This window comes from Thermobia domestica, chromosome 12, assembly GCF_964235325.1.
Source record: "Thermobia domestica chromosome 12, izTheDome1.hap1.1, whole genome shotgun sequence".
In the NCBI taxonomy this organism is placed as follows: domain Eukaryota; kingdom Metazoa; phylum Arthropoda; class Insecta; order Zygentoma; family Lepismatidae; genus Thermobia; species Thermobia domestica.
The window spans coordinates 122,038,340-122,058,534 of record NC_137465.1 but is presented as its reverse complement, the minus strand read 5'-3'; the positions used below and the strand labels follow the sequence as shown (position 1 = coordinate 122,058,534).

The 20,195-nt window shown below is 35.7% G+C and overlaps 1 protein-coding gene across 5 annotated transcripts in view; it reads right to left on the bottom strand.

Annotated features, from left to right (window-relative positions):
• LOC145666615 (uncharacterized) overlaps positions 1-20,195 on the bottom strand; it is a 117,271-nt gene that overhangs the window by 11,641 nt on the left and 85,435 nt on the right. For all 5 annotated transcript variants that reach the window (XM_081734047.1, XM_081734050.1, XM_081734049.1 and 2 more), the window contains 5 exons: positions 19,942-20,076; positions 15,730-15,872; positions 13,572-13,794; positions 2,884-3,093; positions 234-390 (listed from right to left, as the gene is read on the bottom strand). In XM_081734047.1, coding sequence (XP_081590173.1) covers positions 234-390; positions 2,884-3,093; positions 13,572-13,794; positions 15,730-15,872; positions 19,942-20,076 — 868 coding nt within the window. The remainder of the gene's footprint in view (positions 1-233; positions 391-2,883; positions 3,094-13,571; positions 13,795-15,729; positions 15,873-19,941; positions 20,077-20,195) is intronic.

Here is a 20,195-nt window from a genome sequence, read left to right as displayed (position 1 = left end):
ACAAAGCTTTAATAGCAGATAAAATGGCAGACAGATGCACGTCAAGGACAAAACGAACAGCTTAAAGATAAAACGCTCCTCGATTTACGATGTGTTCTTTAGGTAAGTTATGTAAAAACAAAATGTTGAGTCTCATGTCAACTGTTACTAGTCTGTTTTGAAACAAATTATAAATTTCGCACAAAACGCAAAACACATTCATATATCACATTGCATATAGCAAAATTATGTACCTTACTGCGTCCTGCCAAATATAGAATGCTCCCATTGTTTTCAGCATATTTTTTTAAAGATTCCCAACAAGACTCTGGTATTGCAAGAAGATTCTTGACCTCATCATCCTTTACAATTACAACAGCTGTACCCCCTGAGCCATCTTGTATGACTGCCCTAGTGTAAAGAAAATTTAAGAAAATTATTAACATGAATAGTTTTAATGCCAAAAAGCGAATTAAAGCTCAATCTGTGGTACAAATAATTATTCCGCTACCAAAAGTAAACTTGCCATCTGTTAAAAATAGATGTAACACTAATCAAGTTAAATCTATAAACAAAAACAAGTTTGGATACACATAAATGTTTTGGTTCAGGTTAGCTGAAGTTGAGGGATTCTGATATTTTAAGCTGCAGGGAATATTATAACTTTAGTATTGAACAAGGATGCTGAACCCCGGATAATCTTCCAGCCAATCATTCCCTTTCCCCACCGATTCCATTGCAGAATTAAGAGCGCCTTCCCCCAAAGTAAGTGAACAACCTACAAACAAATTACTAGTAAGAATTTACTTCGGAGATAATGCGTTACATAATTTGATACTTAAAGCTGTCATATATTGTTAAACAAAACCTTGATCACTTTTTGAATTTTAAAGTGAGGATATGATGATTTAAAAAAATAAAATTAAAAAATCGAAAAGTAACTGAGAAGTTCAAATCAAAAAACTGGATATTTACAAAACCTAATTTTTCAAAAAACGGATAAACTAACTGTGATGTTTATCAACCTTTCAAACTATATTATGAAGAGGCCAAACCTATTTCGTAGAATAGATGTAGTTTATTGTACAAAAATGAAAAAAGATGTTCTAATTTCTGAAATATGAAGTTTGTACTCTCGGTTGCTTTTAAACTTATCGCACAAATTCAAAATATATTATTCACCTTTTTTGAAAACTATGTTTTATAAATTGGAGTTATATCTTTTATTTCCTCCACACATCAAACTTGTTCTGAAATTAAGGTAAGACCTACACTTCGAAGTAAGAAATTTGGTACCGTAGTCAGGCTCGTAGCGCTAGGAAGACAGTTTTGGTTATCTGTCGAGTTAGATGGAATGAATAGTGCTTGTCTTCTTTCATATGTTTGAGAAGATATGGAGATAAAGAAGTCAGGTAGTATCAGTACACACTTACCACTAAGTTCCTTGATAAGGTTATTATGTTACGCTTTGTCATGCCAATATAGCTTTCGTTAGTCACATACACTTTATTATTATTCTTATTATAGAAATTGCTAATTTTAAACAGGACAATATTTGAACAAATTCTGTTTCAATTTTGAACATTTATGTGACGCCCATGAAACTTTCAAAAATAATGTTATGATCAAAGCGATATGACGGTTGAAGACTCATCATGAGGATTTATCAGAAAATACCTCCTCCCTCCCCCAGTAATTCTCTCGCGTTATTTAGATTCTAAATCATCTCAACCAACGTAAAACTTGGGAGCTGAGGGAAAATCAATCTGATATACTGGATGCATTAAAAGTTCGGAGCCACAGGCCAACTCTGTTAAGTTGCTGGAAATGGGTGATTTTCAATCTAAAATGGTGGGATTTTTCCAATCGCACCAGCCATTTGGGCTCCAACTGGAAAGGTGTCCTATGTTAATTGAAAAACCAACGTTCTCCAGCTCAGCAGGCCTTTCTAACGGAACGTAAGGACACGCAAAAAGACACTAGGAGCATACATATTATTGTGTGATGAATCCTAGAACACTTCAAATCCGTATCCCAATCATGCTGTACTGTTGGTTTGGTGAAAGCCTGTAAACAGCCTGCTGAACTGTGAACGTTGCCTTTTTATTTAATGTTAGGTAATTTACCAGTGTGCAGTCGAAAAGGCTGTTGCAATTGGATTAGGATTAGGAATTAGACTTCTGAGCTTTCGGCGCCGATGGCCATGTTAGCCCGTCACGTATGAGAGATTACGTTCACACTATCCCAGAAAGGGAAGAAAGAAAGGATTGGAGAAGGAAGGAAGCGGCATGAGACCTGTATGTTAGGTATTATTCCAGAATTTACCTGGTATGAATGAGAAAATCCCAGGAAAACCTTACTTAGGAGGGCTGGCCTGAGAAAGCTTTACACTTTTTCGACCGAGTGTCCCCACCGGGAATCGAACCCGGGACCGCTCGCACCACAGATGAGAGCGTTAGGGACTACGCTACGCGGAGCCTGGTGCATAGAAAACTACCCGTTTCCAACAAGCTTCCTCTTTTTCCGTTTTTTCGTACCTTACTTATCGCTCCTGTCTCTTGTACGTGAACTGTTTGGGTCAGATGACGCTCAGTACCTCGAAGCATATCATCAATCATTTTTTCCGATAATATTCATAAATCTCCCAAAAGTGAAATACATTGATCACTTTTTAAAACTACAGAATTGCATTCTTATTAACTAAATTTCTTGCGAACCTTTAAAATGACAAATTATTCTGTAACTATGTAAAAGTATTGAATTTTTGAAGTTATGTAACACTGTTTCTCATTTCGTATAATTTCAATTAATTATTTAAAACATTATAAATTACAATATTTAAAACAATATTTAAAATTCAAGTTCCCCTTTTCTGTTGTGTAATAAGTATACAAATAAACTTACGTTGCATTTGATGCTGTAACAGGTGTTGCCAATGCGTGACAACCAACATACGAACATCTTCCTTCCTTATATGGGGATTTACAATTACTACAAAAAGCGTTAATAGCCACCTTCAAAACAAACGTTGGATAAGCGCACACCCAAAAGCTGTTACCTTGTTTAATCTCATCGATTTGATTGAGAAATAAGTACAGACTGCTATCGATGTCACTGGAAAGAAAGAACAAAAGCTAAAACTTAAAATTAAAAAAGAAAAACTAACTAAAATAACCAAAACTAAGCTGTAGATCCATGTCTCATGTAGACTCAGTGCTTAAGAGGAACCAAAATTCCAAAACAACCAACCGAAAATCATAGGAATTTATAATTTTATCCTGCAACTATATAACTTTATCCTATAAAGGGAATAACAAAAAAACACTTTCAGTGCTGCAATGGATTTTCTGATTGGCGCGCCAGGAAAATACACCGTGCGATTGGCCAGTGAATCAATTTGACGCCTTCAACTGTGAACACAGCCATTCGTAAGATCTGCATAGACCATCTGTTTCCACATCACATAGCAGAACGAAAAATGAACTATAGGAAACGAGTAACATTCATAAGTTCTAAAAAATATGGGCACAAGTCCTACATTTTAGGTCTTCTGCAATTTAGGATTTGTGTCTATTCATCCTCTTGTCACCACCACACAGTACTGCGACGGTACAGTAGTTGCAACAATCCTATTACCAACGTAGTTAATTCCAACGGTAACAGCTACATTAACAACACTAAAATAATAATATTTTGTAGTTACACATAAATTATAGTAAAATAACTTACTTCATTGAAAGAATGAATTAAGATAGTGTTTTCAATATGCAGGTTATTTTAAAAACAAATTCTGTCAATAAAATGACAACTAACTTCGTAAAGAGGTAGTCAAAGTCTCGTCAAGGGGATTCATAAGTCGGATTTATTTATCAATAGACTGTGGCATCAAAAATACGCATCTCTTTATTATAAGAAAGGAAACTTTTGTCCTCTGCCTAATCTATGTCATCACAGAAAATATTAACAGTAAATATTACAAAAATACCTTTTAGATAAAGTACTATTCTTTTCATTGTGGTATACATTTACACTTTGCATTCTTAAGCAACCTCCCCTAGTTATTAATTGTGGACAGTCCCATACGTGAGGATGGTTCAATATGTTCGCTCCTTACACTCTTTTAGTTATGGCAGGCACTTGTAATTTTATGGATAAAATCATACATCATTTAGACTAATGTTTACAAAGCTGGAAGAATTTATAACATTTTTGTCTTTAACCAATTCCATTTCAAATCGTCCAGGCAAACCACAATTGGACGGACTCAGGGTAAAAGGTAACAAGTCATTTTTATTCATTTTCAGGAGTCATCTTATTCCTTTTTACCCAGTGTGGATTCCATTGTAGCTTAATTATTCCCTTTTGCACGTCCCTTGTACTTGTTTTTGGTCACGTATTTTTTTTTTCATAGGGCTTTTCATACAAAAAAAAAAAAGCGCCATTTAAAATACTACAACTCTGTGTAAAAAACCGAAAATTGTAAAAAAGTGACTTGTTACCTTTTACCCTGAGTCCGTCCAATTGGTCCCCATCATAGTCTCAGATTTCATTTATTTTATTTTATTTTTTTTTTTTATATATATATGGGATCTACATGCAATATTATTAGACCCATATTTTTTCTTTTTGCTGAAAAAATATTTCCTTCGATACACAGCCTTTCAAAATGGCCGCCCTCCTCTCGGATTGCTCGAAAAACTGAAAAACATGTCAAATTAAAAGTTTTGTTGTAGAGAAACGAGTGTACTTAGTAACGTAATCGCAATAGCAGAAAGAGTATAAAGTTGCATGTTTCGGTGGAGGGCCAAAATTCGTCTATTGGTCCAATAGGAATCGCGCAATTTACTCGCAATGTTGCCAACTTTGGTGAAATTGTTGCTAACTTCAAACATTTGTTTTTCTGTCCTCACGAGCAATTTCAACCATCTGCTTCTAGCATCGAAATCTACTCCATAAGGTCTCTTGAAAATGTAAAGGACTTAGGTTTCTGATTATTACATCCCACGTTATAGCATGATGAAAAGCTGAAAATTTCATTAAGACGCCATGTTTGGACGCCATTTTCTCAAAAACCCCACCTTTTAAAAATCTGAATTTTTTACATGTATTGGATAAGTACCTAAGTATTTAATATCCGTTAACCGTTCATGCGGCTGCAGCCCCTAACATTCGCAATTAATTATTGAAATTTCGATTTTTGTACTTGCAATGTAAATATTTCCTATGGGCACTTAGGTCCTATACACAAGGCGATTTGAAAGGGAGTATGAAAATTTTGAGAGATGAATCCTGACATCAAATCCAGTAGAAAAGTTCCTATAAACATGAGTCGAATTCCGCTTCGTTTTCGAGTTACAGGGTTTCCAACTCGGGACCCAAAATCAGTTCGGGACAATAGAAAATAAAATATGTTTCGCGTCAAATCAGAAACTGTGTGTTAAAGCTTTGATAAAGTTCAGAAAGTTGATTTGTATCAATATGATGATTTTTACGTGCGTTGCAATTCGGTTGGCAGTGTTGCCAATTTGCTAGAACTTTTATTTGTTTCCAAATGACACTAAGTGGATTTTATTTGATATTTGGTATTCATTAATGATTGCAAACATCACATGAAGCACAATTTTCTCATGAAGCACAATGTCGAATAAAAACTACGTCTGTGTAAGTTGTAACAATAATAATAATAATAATAATAATAATAATAATAATAATAATAACAATTAAAAGAAGAAAATATTTTTTATTATTGCAAAACCTCTCGTAACTCTACGCATCAAGTTTGAACTTAATCAAGAAGTTCTGCTGCAACCACGAAACAGTTTATTACGAGATTCGGTATCGTGAACATCGTCCTAGTGTTCTCTGGAACCACGAAAATTGTTTTCACTGGTAACATGACATTGTAATGCATTAGTTACAGAGTTTGTGTGAGTAACAATGGGGAAGTCCTACACAGAGAAAAATCCGTTCTCCGTACAGCGGTATATTGTACAAATATACGATATCCTCTTGCTTACTATAGAAATCAGTACGGAGCATACGCTATCCGTATGCTACATAGGCAGTACCGTTGCAGGATGTCTAACATCTAACAGTTTTCCGTATATCACATGCATATACTTATGTTACCTTCGTCAGCTATGTTATATACGTCCATTTGTATGTGAGATCCTGACCGCCTACGTTGTTTTATACAGAAAGTACGTATAGATGGAACACTTACACAGAAAGTATTATAAAACATGCATTTTCAGTTATACGTCTGTTGTACGTTGTCCAAAAATTACAGGAATTGCGCATGTAATCTATCTTTTTAAGTGCGCCACCTACAATTTTTTCTCACTGTATTACAGTAAGGACCGTATTAAATGTCTCGATGATTCTAAAAGGCATAAAATAATTGTGTACAGAAAGAATTCTTGACAAACAATTTATCTTGCAGTAAAATATATGTATTGCGTACAGCGCGTCTGCCAAAACGTAGTATTAGGAGAGAATGATTATTCGTGTAAAGGGTGCTTTGAATATTTACCGTGAACAACGTGAATGTGTGTGACATATTGGTTATCACGAAAGATGTAAATATGAAATTATGCGTCAGCAGGATAAAGAATATGTTCCTCTGAATGTAAATTTAGAAACCATTAACCAGACAGTTAACATGCTAAACATGAATGTCCCCCCATTAAAACGGCCGTTATCGGTGAAACCGAGACTACGGTGAAGGATTCACATCTCAAAATTTTTCAAACTGCCTTTCGCCTTGTGTACAGGACACAAATAATCATCCTCCCCTAATAGTACGTTTGGGCTGACACGCTGTACGCAATCCATATATTTTACCGCAAGATAAATTTTTTTTGTCTAGAATTCTTTCTGTGCACAATCATCTTACGGCTTTTAGCATAATCAACACATTTAATACGGTCCTTACTGTAAGAGGACTTCCCCATTGTTATTCACACAAACGCTTAACTAGTGCACTACAATGTCATGCTACCATTTTAAACAATTTTCATGGTTCCAAAGAACACTAGGACGATGTTCACGACACCGAATCACACGAACTATCAATAACGCACAAGATAAAACCTTTTAATGAAATACACGTAAGTTTTCGAAAACTGTAGTGATGTGAGGGAAAATTGTGCTTCGTGTGATGTTTGCAATCATTAATGAATACCAAATATCAAATAAAATCCACTTAGTGTCATTTGGAAACAAATAAAAGTTCTAGCAAGTTGGCAACACTGCCAACCGAATTGCAAGGCACATAAGAATCATCATATTGATACAAATCAACTTTCTGAACTTTATCAAAGCTTTAACACACAGTTTCTGATTTGACGCGAAACATATTTTATTTTCTATTGTCCCGAACTGATTTTGGGTCCCGAGTTGGAAACCCTGTAACTCGAAAACGAAGCGGAATTCGACTCATGTTTATAGGAACTTTTCTACTGGATTTGATGTCAGGATCCATCTCTCAAAATTTTCATACTCCCTTTCAAATCGCCTTGTGTATAGGACCTAAGTGCCCATAGGAAATATTTACATTGTAAGTACAAAAATCGAAATTTCAATAATTAATTGCGAATGTTAGGGGCTGCAGCTGCATGAACGGTTAACGGATATAAAATACTTAGGTACTTCTCCAATACATGTAAAAAAAATCAGATTTTTAAAAGGTGGGGTTTTTGAGAAAATGGCGTCCAAACATGGCGTCTTAATGAAATTTTCAGCTTTTCATCATGCTATAACGTGGGATGTAATAATCAGAAACCTAAGTCCTTTACATTTTCAAGAGACCTTATGGAGTAGATTTCGATGCTAGAAGCAGATGGTTGATATTGCTCGTGAGGACAGAAAAACAAATGTTTGAAGTCAGCAAAAATTTACCCACCTACATCTCCAAAGTTCTGGTGGATGCAATTCATGAATCAGGGATCAACCTTAATCTCTATGTCTATTCCCCAGATTTGGCCCTCAGTAACTTCCACCTGTTCCCTAACCTGAAAATGATCTTTCTGGCAGACATTTTTGCAGTGATTTTGATGATGTAGACACTACGGATGCTTGGCTGCAGGACCAACCGAAAGACTTTTTTGGAAAGGGGGGGGGGCGAATTGAAGCATTGGAGGGAATATTGGAAAAGTGTGTTAATGTTGCATGGGGCTATATGGAAAAGTAACACTGTTTGGTTTTCTTGTAGGGGATCTTTCTATGTCACGGGTAGATATGCTAAACCACCCTCTAACTTCACTTTGTTCGGTCCTTCCTAACTCGGTCTAGGCGAAGATCTCATCCTAAAGTACACTGAAAACGCCAATAAATGAAAAGAAAGATTGAACTTTTGATGAAAGAAAAAAAAATCTTATATTAATGATACACGTAATTCATTCCAGTCGTGACAGAAATTACGAAGAATTATAGCAAAATTTGTTCCTTCAGAGTGAAGATAGACACGTGAATATTAACTTAAAAATTGCTTTCAAACGTTTAGAAATTAATGGAATACACTATGCACTTTAGAAAATAAAGAGAATATGTTATGTACTTAGGCATAGGTAAAAGATTAAAGTGTTATCGGAAGGGATATCATACACTAATAATTAAAAATGCGAATTTAAAAATTACATTAGAGCGTAGTTTAAAATACTATACTTCTCTTTTATGACCACTCAATAATCTTACGGAAATGATTAACAAATTTGTACCATTCAAATGGAAATACTGTACAAGAAAAAAGAAGAAGAATTAAATAAATGGTCAATCATATTTTATCCAGCTTTCTGAAACCAGTCAAGCATTCAAAACTGCAAGATATATTCTATGAAGTGTATTGAATTCAGCAGGTGACCATTAAAGTAGAATTTCCTCTTCGCTTAAGAATTACTCTTACTGTTTGGGACTAAAGTTGGTGAAACGTCTAGAATAACTTAAAAAATATAAATTTCTTTTATCCACTAGAATTCGATTCTGGTCCATTATGCTATGCTACAAACCAGGGATACCCATCCGCTTTGGTACACGTTGCACCTCCTAAATTTACCTCACATGTTTCCCAAGATAGCAACCATTGCCGGTTGCATGGTCCTGTAATAAAACTCTCTTGGAGATGAGATAGTGTGGTAAGGAACGGCCTGTACTATGTGTGTTGATCTTGCACATGATATGTACACCCCAGCTGCACCGGATTGAATCCTCGGTCGTAGATAGGGACCCTAGGTCTCGTCTTCATAACCCTGATGTTGCGTAAGGACGCAAAACATAGAAACTCAAAAAACTCAAACTCAGCTATTACTTCAAACTGATTCAATGGCTCGTATCTTAGTACCTCCCTCTCAGTTCTACTTGTACCCTTGTTTAAAATGTGTTGTTTTGTGTGTTTCTTATATATATATATAGATAGGTATACAGATTAGCATTGATCAAGTATGACATTTAATTTATTAATATAATGAATTTATTTGCTTTGGTTTGTTCCGAGCTTAAGATCTAAGTGAAAATAAATTAAAAACAAATAAGGAAGAAACTAAATCAATACCTGTATGGATAACAATAAGTAAATTATTTAAAATGTCATGACCGATCAGTACGGGACTGTATACCTACTTTTGGGCCATCCTGTATATGTAAGTCTAATTAATTTCAATTTAAGTTACTTTTGAAAGATTCTGAAGAATTTTGAAAGATTCCCAAAATTTTTATGATCCACACACCCTTTCGGACACTCCTGTTATAAACTACAAAGTTAAATATCGATAAAACATGGAGGTATTCACTACCTATGCGTACTGCTTCTAAAGTATTATTGACATGGACGCGATGGAAGATCCAGAGGAGATTTTTACAATTCATTCCATTTAGAACTGCAGCATGTGAGTTTCAGTTCAGTTTAGGACTAATGCCACGTCCCCTAGGAAACTATATGAAAAGCACCTGGTGGTGTCCAAATGGCATCCAATCGCCCAAATGGATGAAGCATATATACATCTCCCTACTTGTGGTCATATTCGGGCGCTAACATACCGTGACAGCATGCCAAGGGCCTCTGCAACTTAGTTAACCACTGCCGGGAAAGTTTCTTGCATGTGTTTGTGATTCATCATGCGGGGAAGTTGCTAGTACGCAAAGTTGATAAAAACCTGAAAGTGAATGCAAAATATTTCCAGGAAATCATTATGACACCGATCTTTCGGATCGATGTTCCACAATTGGTGTCGACCCCATGTGCTAAGGATTCATATGGGCAAAAGTTCAAATCCAAGTCATATCGCCAGAATACCCCTCTGCTTTTATCAGAAAATGGAATGGAGATTGGAAACCGTACCATTCCGTTTCAAGACATTCCTATGAAAAGAACTGATACCAATTCAATGAGTTTCTGTTGGATTTGGCTCATTGAAAAGGCGTCTCCAACATCGACATTCGTGCGCCCTCACTGGTCCTTCGATGAAGAAGTGAGAAAGAACCTCCTCGCCCGTGTTTTGCTCCAAAGAAAACTTCGATATCGGCCGATAGCGATATCCAACAGAATACCATCGGCGGTGATAGCAAGGGTTCTCGTAAGATGACTTCCCTTCAAAATCGGTCCGAAATAAACCAAACAATCTTCTGTATATCTAACAAATTCAGGTTTGCTAGGTTATGGTCGAAGAAGCATTCCGTAAAATTCGGAGCCAATACTACAATGGTAATGTATATTTTTGTATATTCTTTCCAAGTATTGTTTATATTTTCGGGCAAAAGTGCTATGTTAAAGACATAAGCACTTAAGAAGAAGAAGAAAAATAGAAAGAAATAATTTAAATATTTGTATTCTATCGAGAGATTTTCTTAATTTGGTTGCTATGACGACTTGGATATCTGTTTAATGTCGTTGTTATAGTAACTGAAAAAGATAGATGTAATGAAGAACCATCTTGTGTACACTAAATGTATAATATTTTAATGTGACAAACGAGATATATGTTGAAAAATAATAATATATATTTGGAAGTATATAACTGCGTTGTATTATTCTAGATAATCTTGTGAGCCGTATAAACATTTAGAATCAGGAAACGTAACGTAGTTGACGAAAGAATTAACGTTACAATACAACATCTTACAAATTTTCATGCAGCTTGACTCTTACTAGAGATGTACTTGAACCTGAACCCACAAATTGGGGGTGGTGTATATATTTCCTGAAAGCTTGGGCCAAGGTAAGATCAAAACCGGTTACCAAAATTGGGGAGGTTACATGCATTCCGCGTGGGGGTAGCAGCACTTAACTAATTTTTATTATAATCTTTAAGCGTGTCCATAAAGTCCGTTGCAACCTCGAAAAATCTGAAGCTCTGAGACAGATATGAAAACACAAAAATATGTCTTTCGTCAACGTATACGTCAAAAGTACAACGTATCCAAGTAAAATAAATTGTCCCAGGGACCGTGCAGGGTGCCAGACGGGGTCCAACTAAAAATTTTTAAATGGAAAGGGGGCTCAACTTGCATATAGTATGAAAGTTGGTGTTAAATGAAAGAAGATAAATCAAGTCTCGACTCTCTACGATACGCCTGTGCAAATAGTAATGGGTCAAAATATCAACACAATCTTCATTGCAAAGTCTATGGCCACTCGTATGAATCTGAAACGGTGGAATAGGTATAAAACCAAAAGCACGGATATGTCATTATTGCAAAAATATAATGATTCAAAGTAAAAGAATGTTTCAGAGTTCCTCGCAGGGTCTCAGACGGGGTCTAACTCAAAATGTTGAAATGGGAAAAGGATCCAAGTTGATTATCGTACGAAAGCTGATGTTAAGTGAAAGAAGATGGAACAAGTCTCGACTCTTGATAATAAGCCTGTGCAAAATGGCGATGGGTCAAAATGTCAACACAAGTGTCATTGAAAAGTCTACGGCCACTCCTATTAATCTGAAACGGTGAGACAGGTGTATAAACAAAACCAGAAATAATAATAAAAAAAACTAATATGTATCTAAGTAAAAAAAGAAATTTCCCAGGGTCACCCGCAGGATCCCAGACGGTCCCCCGTAGACTTTAAGGCGCTTCACATTTCTAAGCTTGGCTATGCACATTTTCATAAAACCTGTGTTGCCATTTTGAACCGCTACCATTTTTCAAAGGGTATCGCAGAAAGTTGATACTTTCATCTCTTGTTTAACAACGCTTTTTAAACGATATGCCAGATAAACTCCCTTCCTACTCACACATTTTGAAATGGACCTCATCTGGGTCTCTGACAAAACAAAATCCTTCAGTGTGTTCTACTTATGAAATAATGGAAAACCGTTTTCCTATTTTCATGTCTCTTTCACCGTTAAAGATATATAGGGGTGGATATAAACGTTTCAATGAGTATATCTTGAACAGCTGCCATTTTGCAATGCTTATCGACAGTCGAGACTTGTCCAATTCTGTTATCATTTAACACGAACTTTTACATAATGTGCTTATTTGCCCTCCTTGGCATTTGAAACTTTTGAGTTGGATCCCGTAGGGATCCTTCGGGTGACCCTAGGACACTTCCTTTTTACTTTGATACATTATAGTTTTCTTATTTTGTTTCCACACCTGTCTCACCGTTTCAGATTAATAGGAGTGGCTGAAGACTTTTCAATGACACTTATGTGGACATTTTCACCCATCGCCATTTTGCGCAGGCTTATTATCAAGAGCAGAGACTTGTTCCATCTTCTTTCACTAACATCAGCTTTCATACGATAATCAACTTTAACCCCTTTCCCATTTCAACATTTTGAGTTAGACCCCGTCTGAGACCCTGCGAGGAACTCTGAAACATTCTTTTACTTTGAATCATTATATTTTTGCAATAATGACATATCCGTGCTTTTGGTTTTATACCTATTCCACCGTTTCAGATTCATACGAGTGGCCATAAACTTTGCAATGAAGATTGTGTTGATATTTTGACCCATTACTATTTGCACAGGCGTATCGTAGAGAGTCGAGACTTGATTTATCTTCTTTCATTTAACACCAACTTTCATACTATATGCAAGTTGAGCCCCCTTTCCATTTAAAAATTTTTAGTTGGACCCCGTCTGGCACCCTGCACGGTCCCTGGGACAATTTATTTTACTTTGATACGTTGTACTTTTGACGTATACGTTGACGAAAGACATATTTTTGTGTTTTCATATCTGTCTCAGAGCTTCAGATTTTTCGAGGTTGCAACGGACTTTATGGACACGCTTAAAGATTATAATAAAAATTAGTTAAGTGCTGCTACCCCCACGCGGAATGCATGTAACCTCCCCAATTTTGGTAACCGGTTTTGATCTTACCTTGGCCCAAGCTTTCAGGAAATATATACACCACCCCCAATTTGTGGGTTCAGGTTCAAATACATTCCGGGTTAGCTGAATTATAGGGATCGAATTGTTTAGACCCCTTATTATTCTTGACAAGCTGGCACAAACAGTAACGAAGTCGCCTGAAACAATTACAGATGCCTGCTAAGCACTTAACGTATTTATAGGTTAAACCATCAATGGTTAAGTTTGGTGTACGACGTTCGAACGATAATATTTTTCGAAACAGGACACAACAGTTACCTTTCCTCAGGAGTTGGCGTCTTCACATGTAATGTTGTTAACTGCGTTGATACAAAGTACACATTTTTATTTGAAGACGTCTTCTTCTGAAGATATGTAGCAGTGATAAAATTTCCAGGAATTAAGCCAATTGGATAAAGACACTTAGATTTAAGCTTTATGTATACTGATACTTTTTCATTAGAATCATCATCCTTAATGTCCAATTGAATATTTAAATTTCCTGCAAGACATCAAATATAACATCGGTTAGTGACAAATATACGACAAAGATTCAAAAAAAAAAAAAAAAGTTTAGGCCATGCCTAAAGTTAAGATTAAATCTGGTTAGTTACTTTGACATTTTGAGGTATTCACTCACAACGACGAATTTACTTGTACTGCTCGAACGTTCATTACGTATAATAAGGCGCAAATCACGTCTCAGTTCACAAGTGTAATGAGAAATAACTGCAAAAGTTTAAAACACATACTTTTCCTTAATTTCGTTTATAAAATCTCTATGCACATTCGTAATGGAGAACAAGTAAACATAAACAAGTGTGCAGTCACATGAATGCCACATTAAAAAAAAAAAAAAATGAATCAATTACTATCACGTATCAAAGTTTGTTTGCTTGCCAGATAAATCAATGGTTGGATTTCTTTATAGTACAGAAATAACACAACATAACTAGACCGCTGTTTATATATCAAATAATAACCATGTTCAAAAATTTGAGTATTTTCATCTCTTTTAGGAATTCTATACTCCTCACACTCTTCTATTAAAGAGTACGCACGAAGCAATTGCGATCGAATTCAGGTAGTAGCTTCATTCCTAATGTTCCGATCATTGTAAAGTCAGTGCAAAATCTTTTGACAATATGAATAGAAAATAAGACTTTAATGTCAGAATACGAAGAACAAAAAGTACACAAGCAAGCAAGTAAATTAATAAATAAACCTGATAAAGACACAATTTTCATCAAAATTTTCTGCACCGATTTACTGGGCACGTCTTAATGATATTTATGTGTTGCTGTTATGAACATTACTTCTTAGATTCGACAACGGGGAAAATTAGTTCGGAACTACATGAACGATGCCAATAAGGATTTGGGAACGTCCAAAACTACGATGAAATGTGGACGTGACATACAGGATTTTCATAAAGTATGGACGGATTTAATTCGCTTATAATTGACATAAAAATGCTTATATTGAAATCAAATAAAGTGCAAACGGTAGCGGAAGGATTAAATTTTTACCTGTAATCTGCACCAGCTCAGTTCATTCACCGCCACACCTCCAACTGGGCGCCATTTACGTCTACACATTCGCGTAGGCGGCGCTGGAATCCACTCACAGCGTTCCGCCGTGTTTGATCCGAAATGCCAGCCACAGACGCCATGATTTTGTCCTTTAAGTTCTCCAAACCACTTGGCTTCTTTGCATAAACTTCCGCTTTCACATGACCCCAAAGCCAGAAGTCGCAGGGGGTAAGGTCGGGTGATCTTGGAGGCCAAGCGGTCGGGCCACCGCGGCCAATCCATCGGTTAGGGAATTTCTCGTCAAGGAACTGTCTCACCTTGATTGCATAGTGAGGGGGTGCCCCGTCCTGTTGGAACACGATGTCGTTCTTTTTTTATGAAAATTATAAGCAAATTAAATCCGTCCAGACTTTATGAAAACCCTGTATAAGGCATAGCATACTTGCTGCATCATCAAAGTCAAAAATCAAATCTAAGTTCTCACACATTGATTACAAATATCAAAGCTGACCTTTTCGTTTTGTTCCATGAAAAGAAAAAAAAAAGGAAAAACCATTCTGTGTTTTAAACAACATAACTTCGGAGTTACTCAACATTTACATTGATATGACCACAGGGTTCAGATTGCAGCCAAAAGCTCGATCTGCGACAAAACACTGTTGACAACAGTAAACAGCGTAATATTAAGAACAGGGATTTGAGGGCCTATTTTGAAGGGCTTAGATCTACATGTACTCTAAAATAATGGTCATGGGGAAACTTTTCGTGTTCATCACGTTTTCACGGAGACCGACAATAAATCAGTAACTATTGCACCAGAAAAACTCTCTCTCTATTATAATGCTTTTGAATGTGTTTATTGTATTTGAACTCCTGTTACTTATGATTTACAGTTTATTTCCTACCTGGAACACCAAACCCTGGGATTTTGCTAACACGCCTGTTATCCCTCTCAGCATAATTGTCTTCTGTGTGCCATCTCCTGGCGATTACTCCACCAATATTAACTATCTCATTTAATGCTACCTGTCTTATGGCGTCAGAAACTCTGGAAATAAAAGATATATTCTAATACAAGTTAAAAATAACAATTAGTCGAAGCATATAGAAAGATCTAAAATAAAACATACTGATCGCCGCAATAAACTTCCTGGATTCCATTTCTCATACTGAATATTTCCATACTTCAGAGTTACTAATAAAATCATTCGTTTATGAAATATGGAAAAAATTATAATAGGAATTTTTGGAAAACCTTATCCAAAGAAAGTCTAATATTTCTGGGTTCTTTATATAGGGCAACAAGAAAATCAGTACATTATTTTCAGGAAAATCATCGAAACAAAATACACGTACACCAGATTTGGCTATCTTTAATGAAATTTTGTGAGAACAGAAATTATGAACTAGTGTAGGTTTGTTAATGAAATAGTTCTAAATATGTGGTATTTAGGGCTGTTTTTGAAAAAAAAAATGTGGTTTTCGTTTTCATACTTCATTAAGGTAAATTAATGTTAGGACGTGCAACAAAAATCTGAAGCACTCCTCTGGAGAATTATATTTAAACAGTGAATTTTAAATATTAGTTTCGATATGTTGAACAGTGGCTCCGTAGATGAAATGAGTTCGAAAACCCTTTTTAGGCATGTAGGACATCAAACGTGTAAATCTGGTGAAATTCCGAGTTATAATTCTTCATGATCACAAAACTCTTTACTACTCTGGTCGATCGAGGGTAAGAAATTCACCCCATCTGTAAACTACTCTTCTCACTTTTAGGAAGGAAAATAAAAATAACTTATACAATACTATAATATTGCTATTGAAATACGAAAAAACTGACGGGGCTGTTTGAAAGAAAATTATCGGTAAAAAGAAAGACAAACCTATCATCACGTGATTTTTCCAAATTTCTTGTGCCATAAATGGGCTTCTTAATAGAATATTTATTTATTAAATATGAACAAAATAGCATGAGCCGTTTCTGTGAAAATTGTCAAAAAAAAAAAAAAAAAAAAAAAAAAACTCAAGAGTAAACTACCAAATGGATTTTGCCCAGAAAAAATATTTATACCATACTGTAAGATTAATGAAATATGTATTTCTGAAATATTAAGAAAATCGTAAATATTTTAGGAGGCGGCTTCGAAAAAATCACATTTACAATTTTCAATATTCAGTAAATTATTATTATTTTGAACTTTTGTTTTCATTTTTAGTAGAAAGAAAATTCGAAAAATAAAAAATTAAAAGTGGAGTCCTATAAAATCATTGATGAAATGAAATGAAATTTCTGAGTTTTACGTCCACGGTTATGCTGGCTAGGCTAAAGGAGACGGTGATGATGAGCAATGAATGAAAATGGTGGAATAAAGAAAGTGGGAGGAAACGGGAGAACCCCGAGAAAACCCACGCACACGGTGATTGTTTACCACGAAGTTCACTTGGCGGGAGCAGGGTTTGAACCCGGAACCCCATGCACCAGAGATATAAAATCATTAAGTTCATAATTTGATCTAGATACGCTCAACGGTGTGGCTCTATGCGTGTGTACATACGTCAGGACAAGCGAACTAACGGCATTTCTAGGTCAAGCATGGTTGCAAAATTCATTTATCCTCAGAACCTATTTTTTCTTTACTTCTTTGCTTCCTTCCTTTATTGCGTCAATATATTAAAATCATCTTGGTAATAAGATAAAAACAATTTCTTTCTTTCGAATTTAAAAGATTTCTATCAATGTCATATAAGAACTTGTTTGGGCTATCCTCTTCACGTACAATGTGCAATTAACACATAAAACTAAAGTTTTAGTTTATACTTAAATTGTGCCAATTTCGTAAAACAAAATCTACCCATTACATTTTTAGTACGTTCATTACACTATTCACTTTTACACTAGAATATTGTCATTGAACATTAATAGTTCTACAAACAATTCACTAGAATTGAAAAACCATAGGATGCACTCATTTGCCCTTTTCCTTCCCTATCGAGTGACCTATTTTCTTTCAATTCTGAAATTTTTCATATTTTCTTTAGAATATAATAATTAAGTGTTCTTTTTTCGTATAAAATGAAAAGAAAGATGGAGCAAACTTCATTTCTTCTCTAAACTGAATTTTACAAAGTCTAAAATTTTTCAAAAGCACCCATTTCCCTCTTTCCTCGAACTCCTTCATTTCTACAAAATACTCAAATAATTTGGGTAACTGTTCTACCATTGGAAAGTACATTATTTCTGTGTAGCTATGAGCTACTTATTTAAAGACGCGGCTTGTCCTTGCGGGATCCTGATTAAGTCATCGCCACGAAAGCCTATAATTTGGATTACCTACATATAGTTCAACAAACATTTTAGGCGTCTCTTTACAGAATTCTTACTAGAAAAATTCGAGCGAATCGAATTGAAATAACTTGTTGTTCTTGTCAAACGCCTTCACTCCAGCGTTGCCATACTTTACAGGGAAGAAAAGATACATAAAATTTCCGTAAGATTTTATTCCCGCAAGTACTTTCTACACGGTAGAAATGTATGTTAAATTTCATTCGGTGAATGACTAGCGACAATCCTTACGGAAAAAAATATTAAATTAATGTAAAGTACATTGACATTGTATTATATTAATTATAGGATTACATTTCTTCGCAGCCCACTATATATAGCTCATGAGATTGCCCTTTGTATTGCAGATAATTGGTAATTGATATGTGGGGATTGTGAGCTTGAGAATTCACACACGGATAATATACAAGGCCTAATTAAAAAGTAATGCCTTCATGAAAAACAACTTTTATTTGTTAACCGATTTCCATGGGTGTGTGCTCATTGAGTCAAGTGGACTCTGACGCAAGAGCATCAAGTGAAAATAAAGCTAGTTTGCCAAAATCCGTTGACCCAGTACGAGTGTGCGAGTAAGGCTTTTCTCCAGCGCATTCTCACGGGATGCATCATTTTGACTCAAAAAGCAAGACAATCGTTAAAGCACCATCATAGTATATGTCCATGTTCCAAGAAGTTTATGATGGTTCAATTTGCGGGGAAAGTTACGGTGAAAATTTTTACGGATTTCCAAGTTGTTGTGCTCATTGACTTCTTGAAACAGAGAACCATGATAAACTTACAACGCTATGTAGAAACGGAGAAGTTCCGCACACAGTTGCATTACATCCTGAAAAGTTTGAACCCTATCCTTCAGCACATAACAATGACCACCCGCATATGCATCACGAAACATCAAAGAGGTCGCAGTGCCTGCAGTTCAAGGAGGTTCTACCGCATCCGCCATACAGCCCTCATCTTGCATCCTGAGGCTTTCACCTCTTCGCAAGGGGCCGCGGTGGCTTAGTGGTACAGCGTTCACCTCTGGTGTTTGGGGTTCCGGGTTCAAACCCTGCTCCTGCCAAGTGAACTTTGTGGTGGACAAACACCGTGTGCGTGGGTTTTCTCGGGGTTCTCCCGTTTCCTCCCACTTTCTTCATTCCACAATTTCATTCATCTCTCATTATCACCGTCTTCTTTAGCCTAACCGGCATAACCGTGGGACGCAAAACTCAAAAATTTCATTTCATTTTTTTCACCTCTTCGCAAAGATGAAAGAGCATCTTAAGGTACATCGCTTCCCTTCTCACAAAGACGTAAAAGCTGCCATTCAATCCTAGTGTCGAAACAACTATCAGAAATCTTCTCGACGGGAATGCCCGATTAATCACGTTTGGATGCAGATGTGCGGAAACGGATAGAGACTATGTCAAAATGTGAATAGAGCATTACATAGGAGATAAATGTATTTATCACAAAGAAGTCTGAAAATCGGTTAACAAAGCAAAAGTTACAGCCATGGAGGCATTCCTTACAATAAACGCTCGTAGTACTCAATTCATATTTTAGAACTGAAGTATAAAGTAAGGCAACAAAATGGTTACAAATATTTCATACTGCATGATTTTTGTTGTATTTATTCTTATTATACTAGATTTTAACGTATGTAGAACACATTTCTTCAATTTCAGGTTAAAATTCAGGTATATTTATACAAGTAAACAAGATAAATCCTACGTTACGAATATTGAAAGTAGATCTATAAAAATACAATCATAACTAAACTAATTTTTACCTGTATTTATCGTTTAGCAACAAAAAGTCTTCCGGATGGTAAGCAGATTCCATTAAGTTGATTTCAGTTTCATGTGGAAGTACGATACAGTCCTTTTTTCCTATTTGCTTTGCCAAATCCCCGTAAAGAACGTCGCTGAAAACGTAAAGCAATACTTCATACAATTACTATTTTGTATATATATTAGTATATATATTTGTATATATAGGCCATTAAAGTTGCATTAAAAAGGGGGCGAAATCCAATTAATTTTG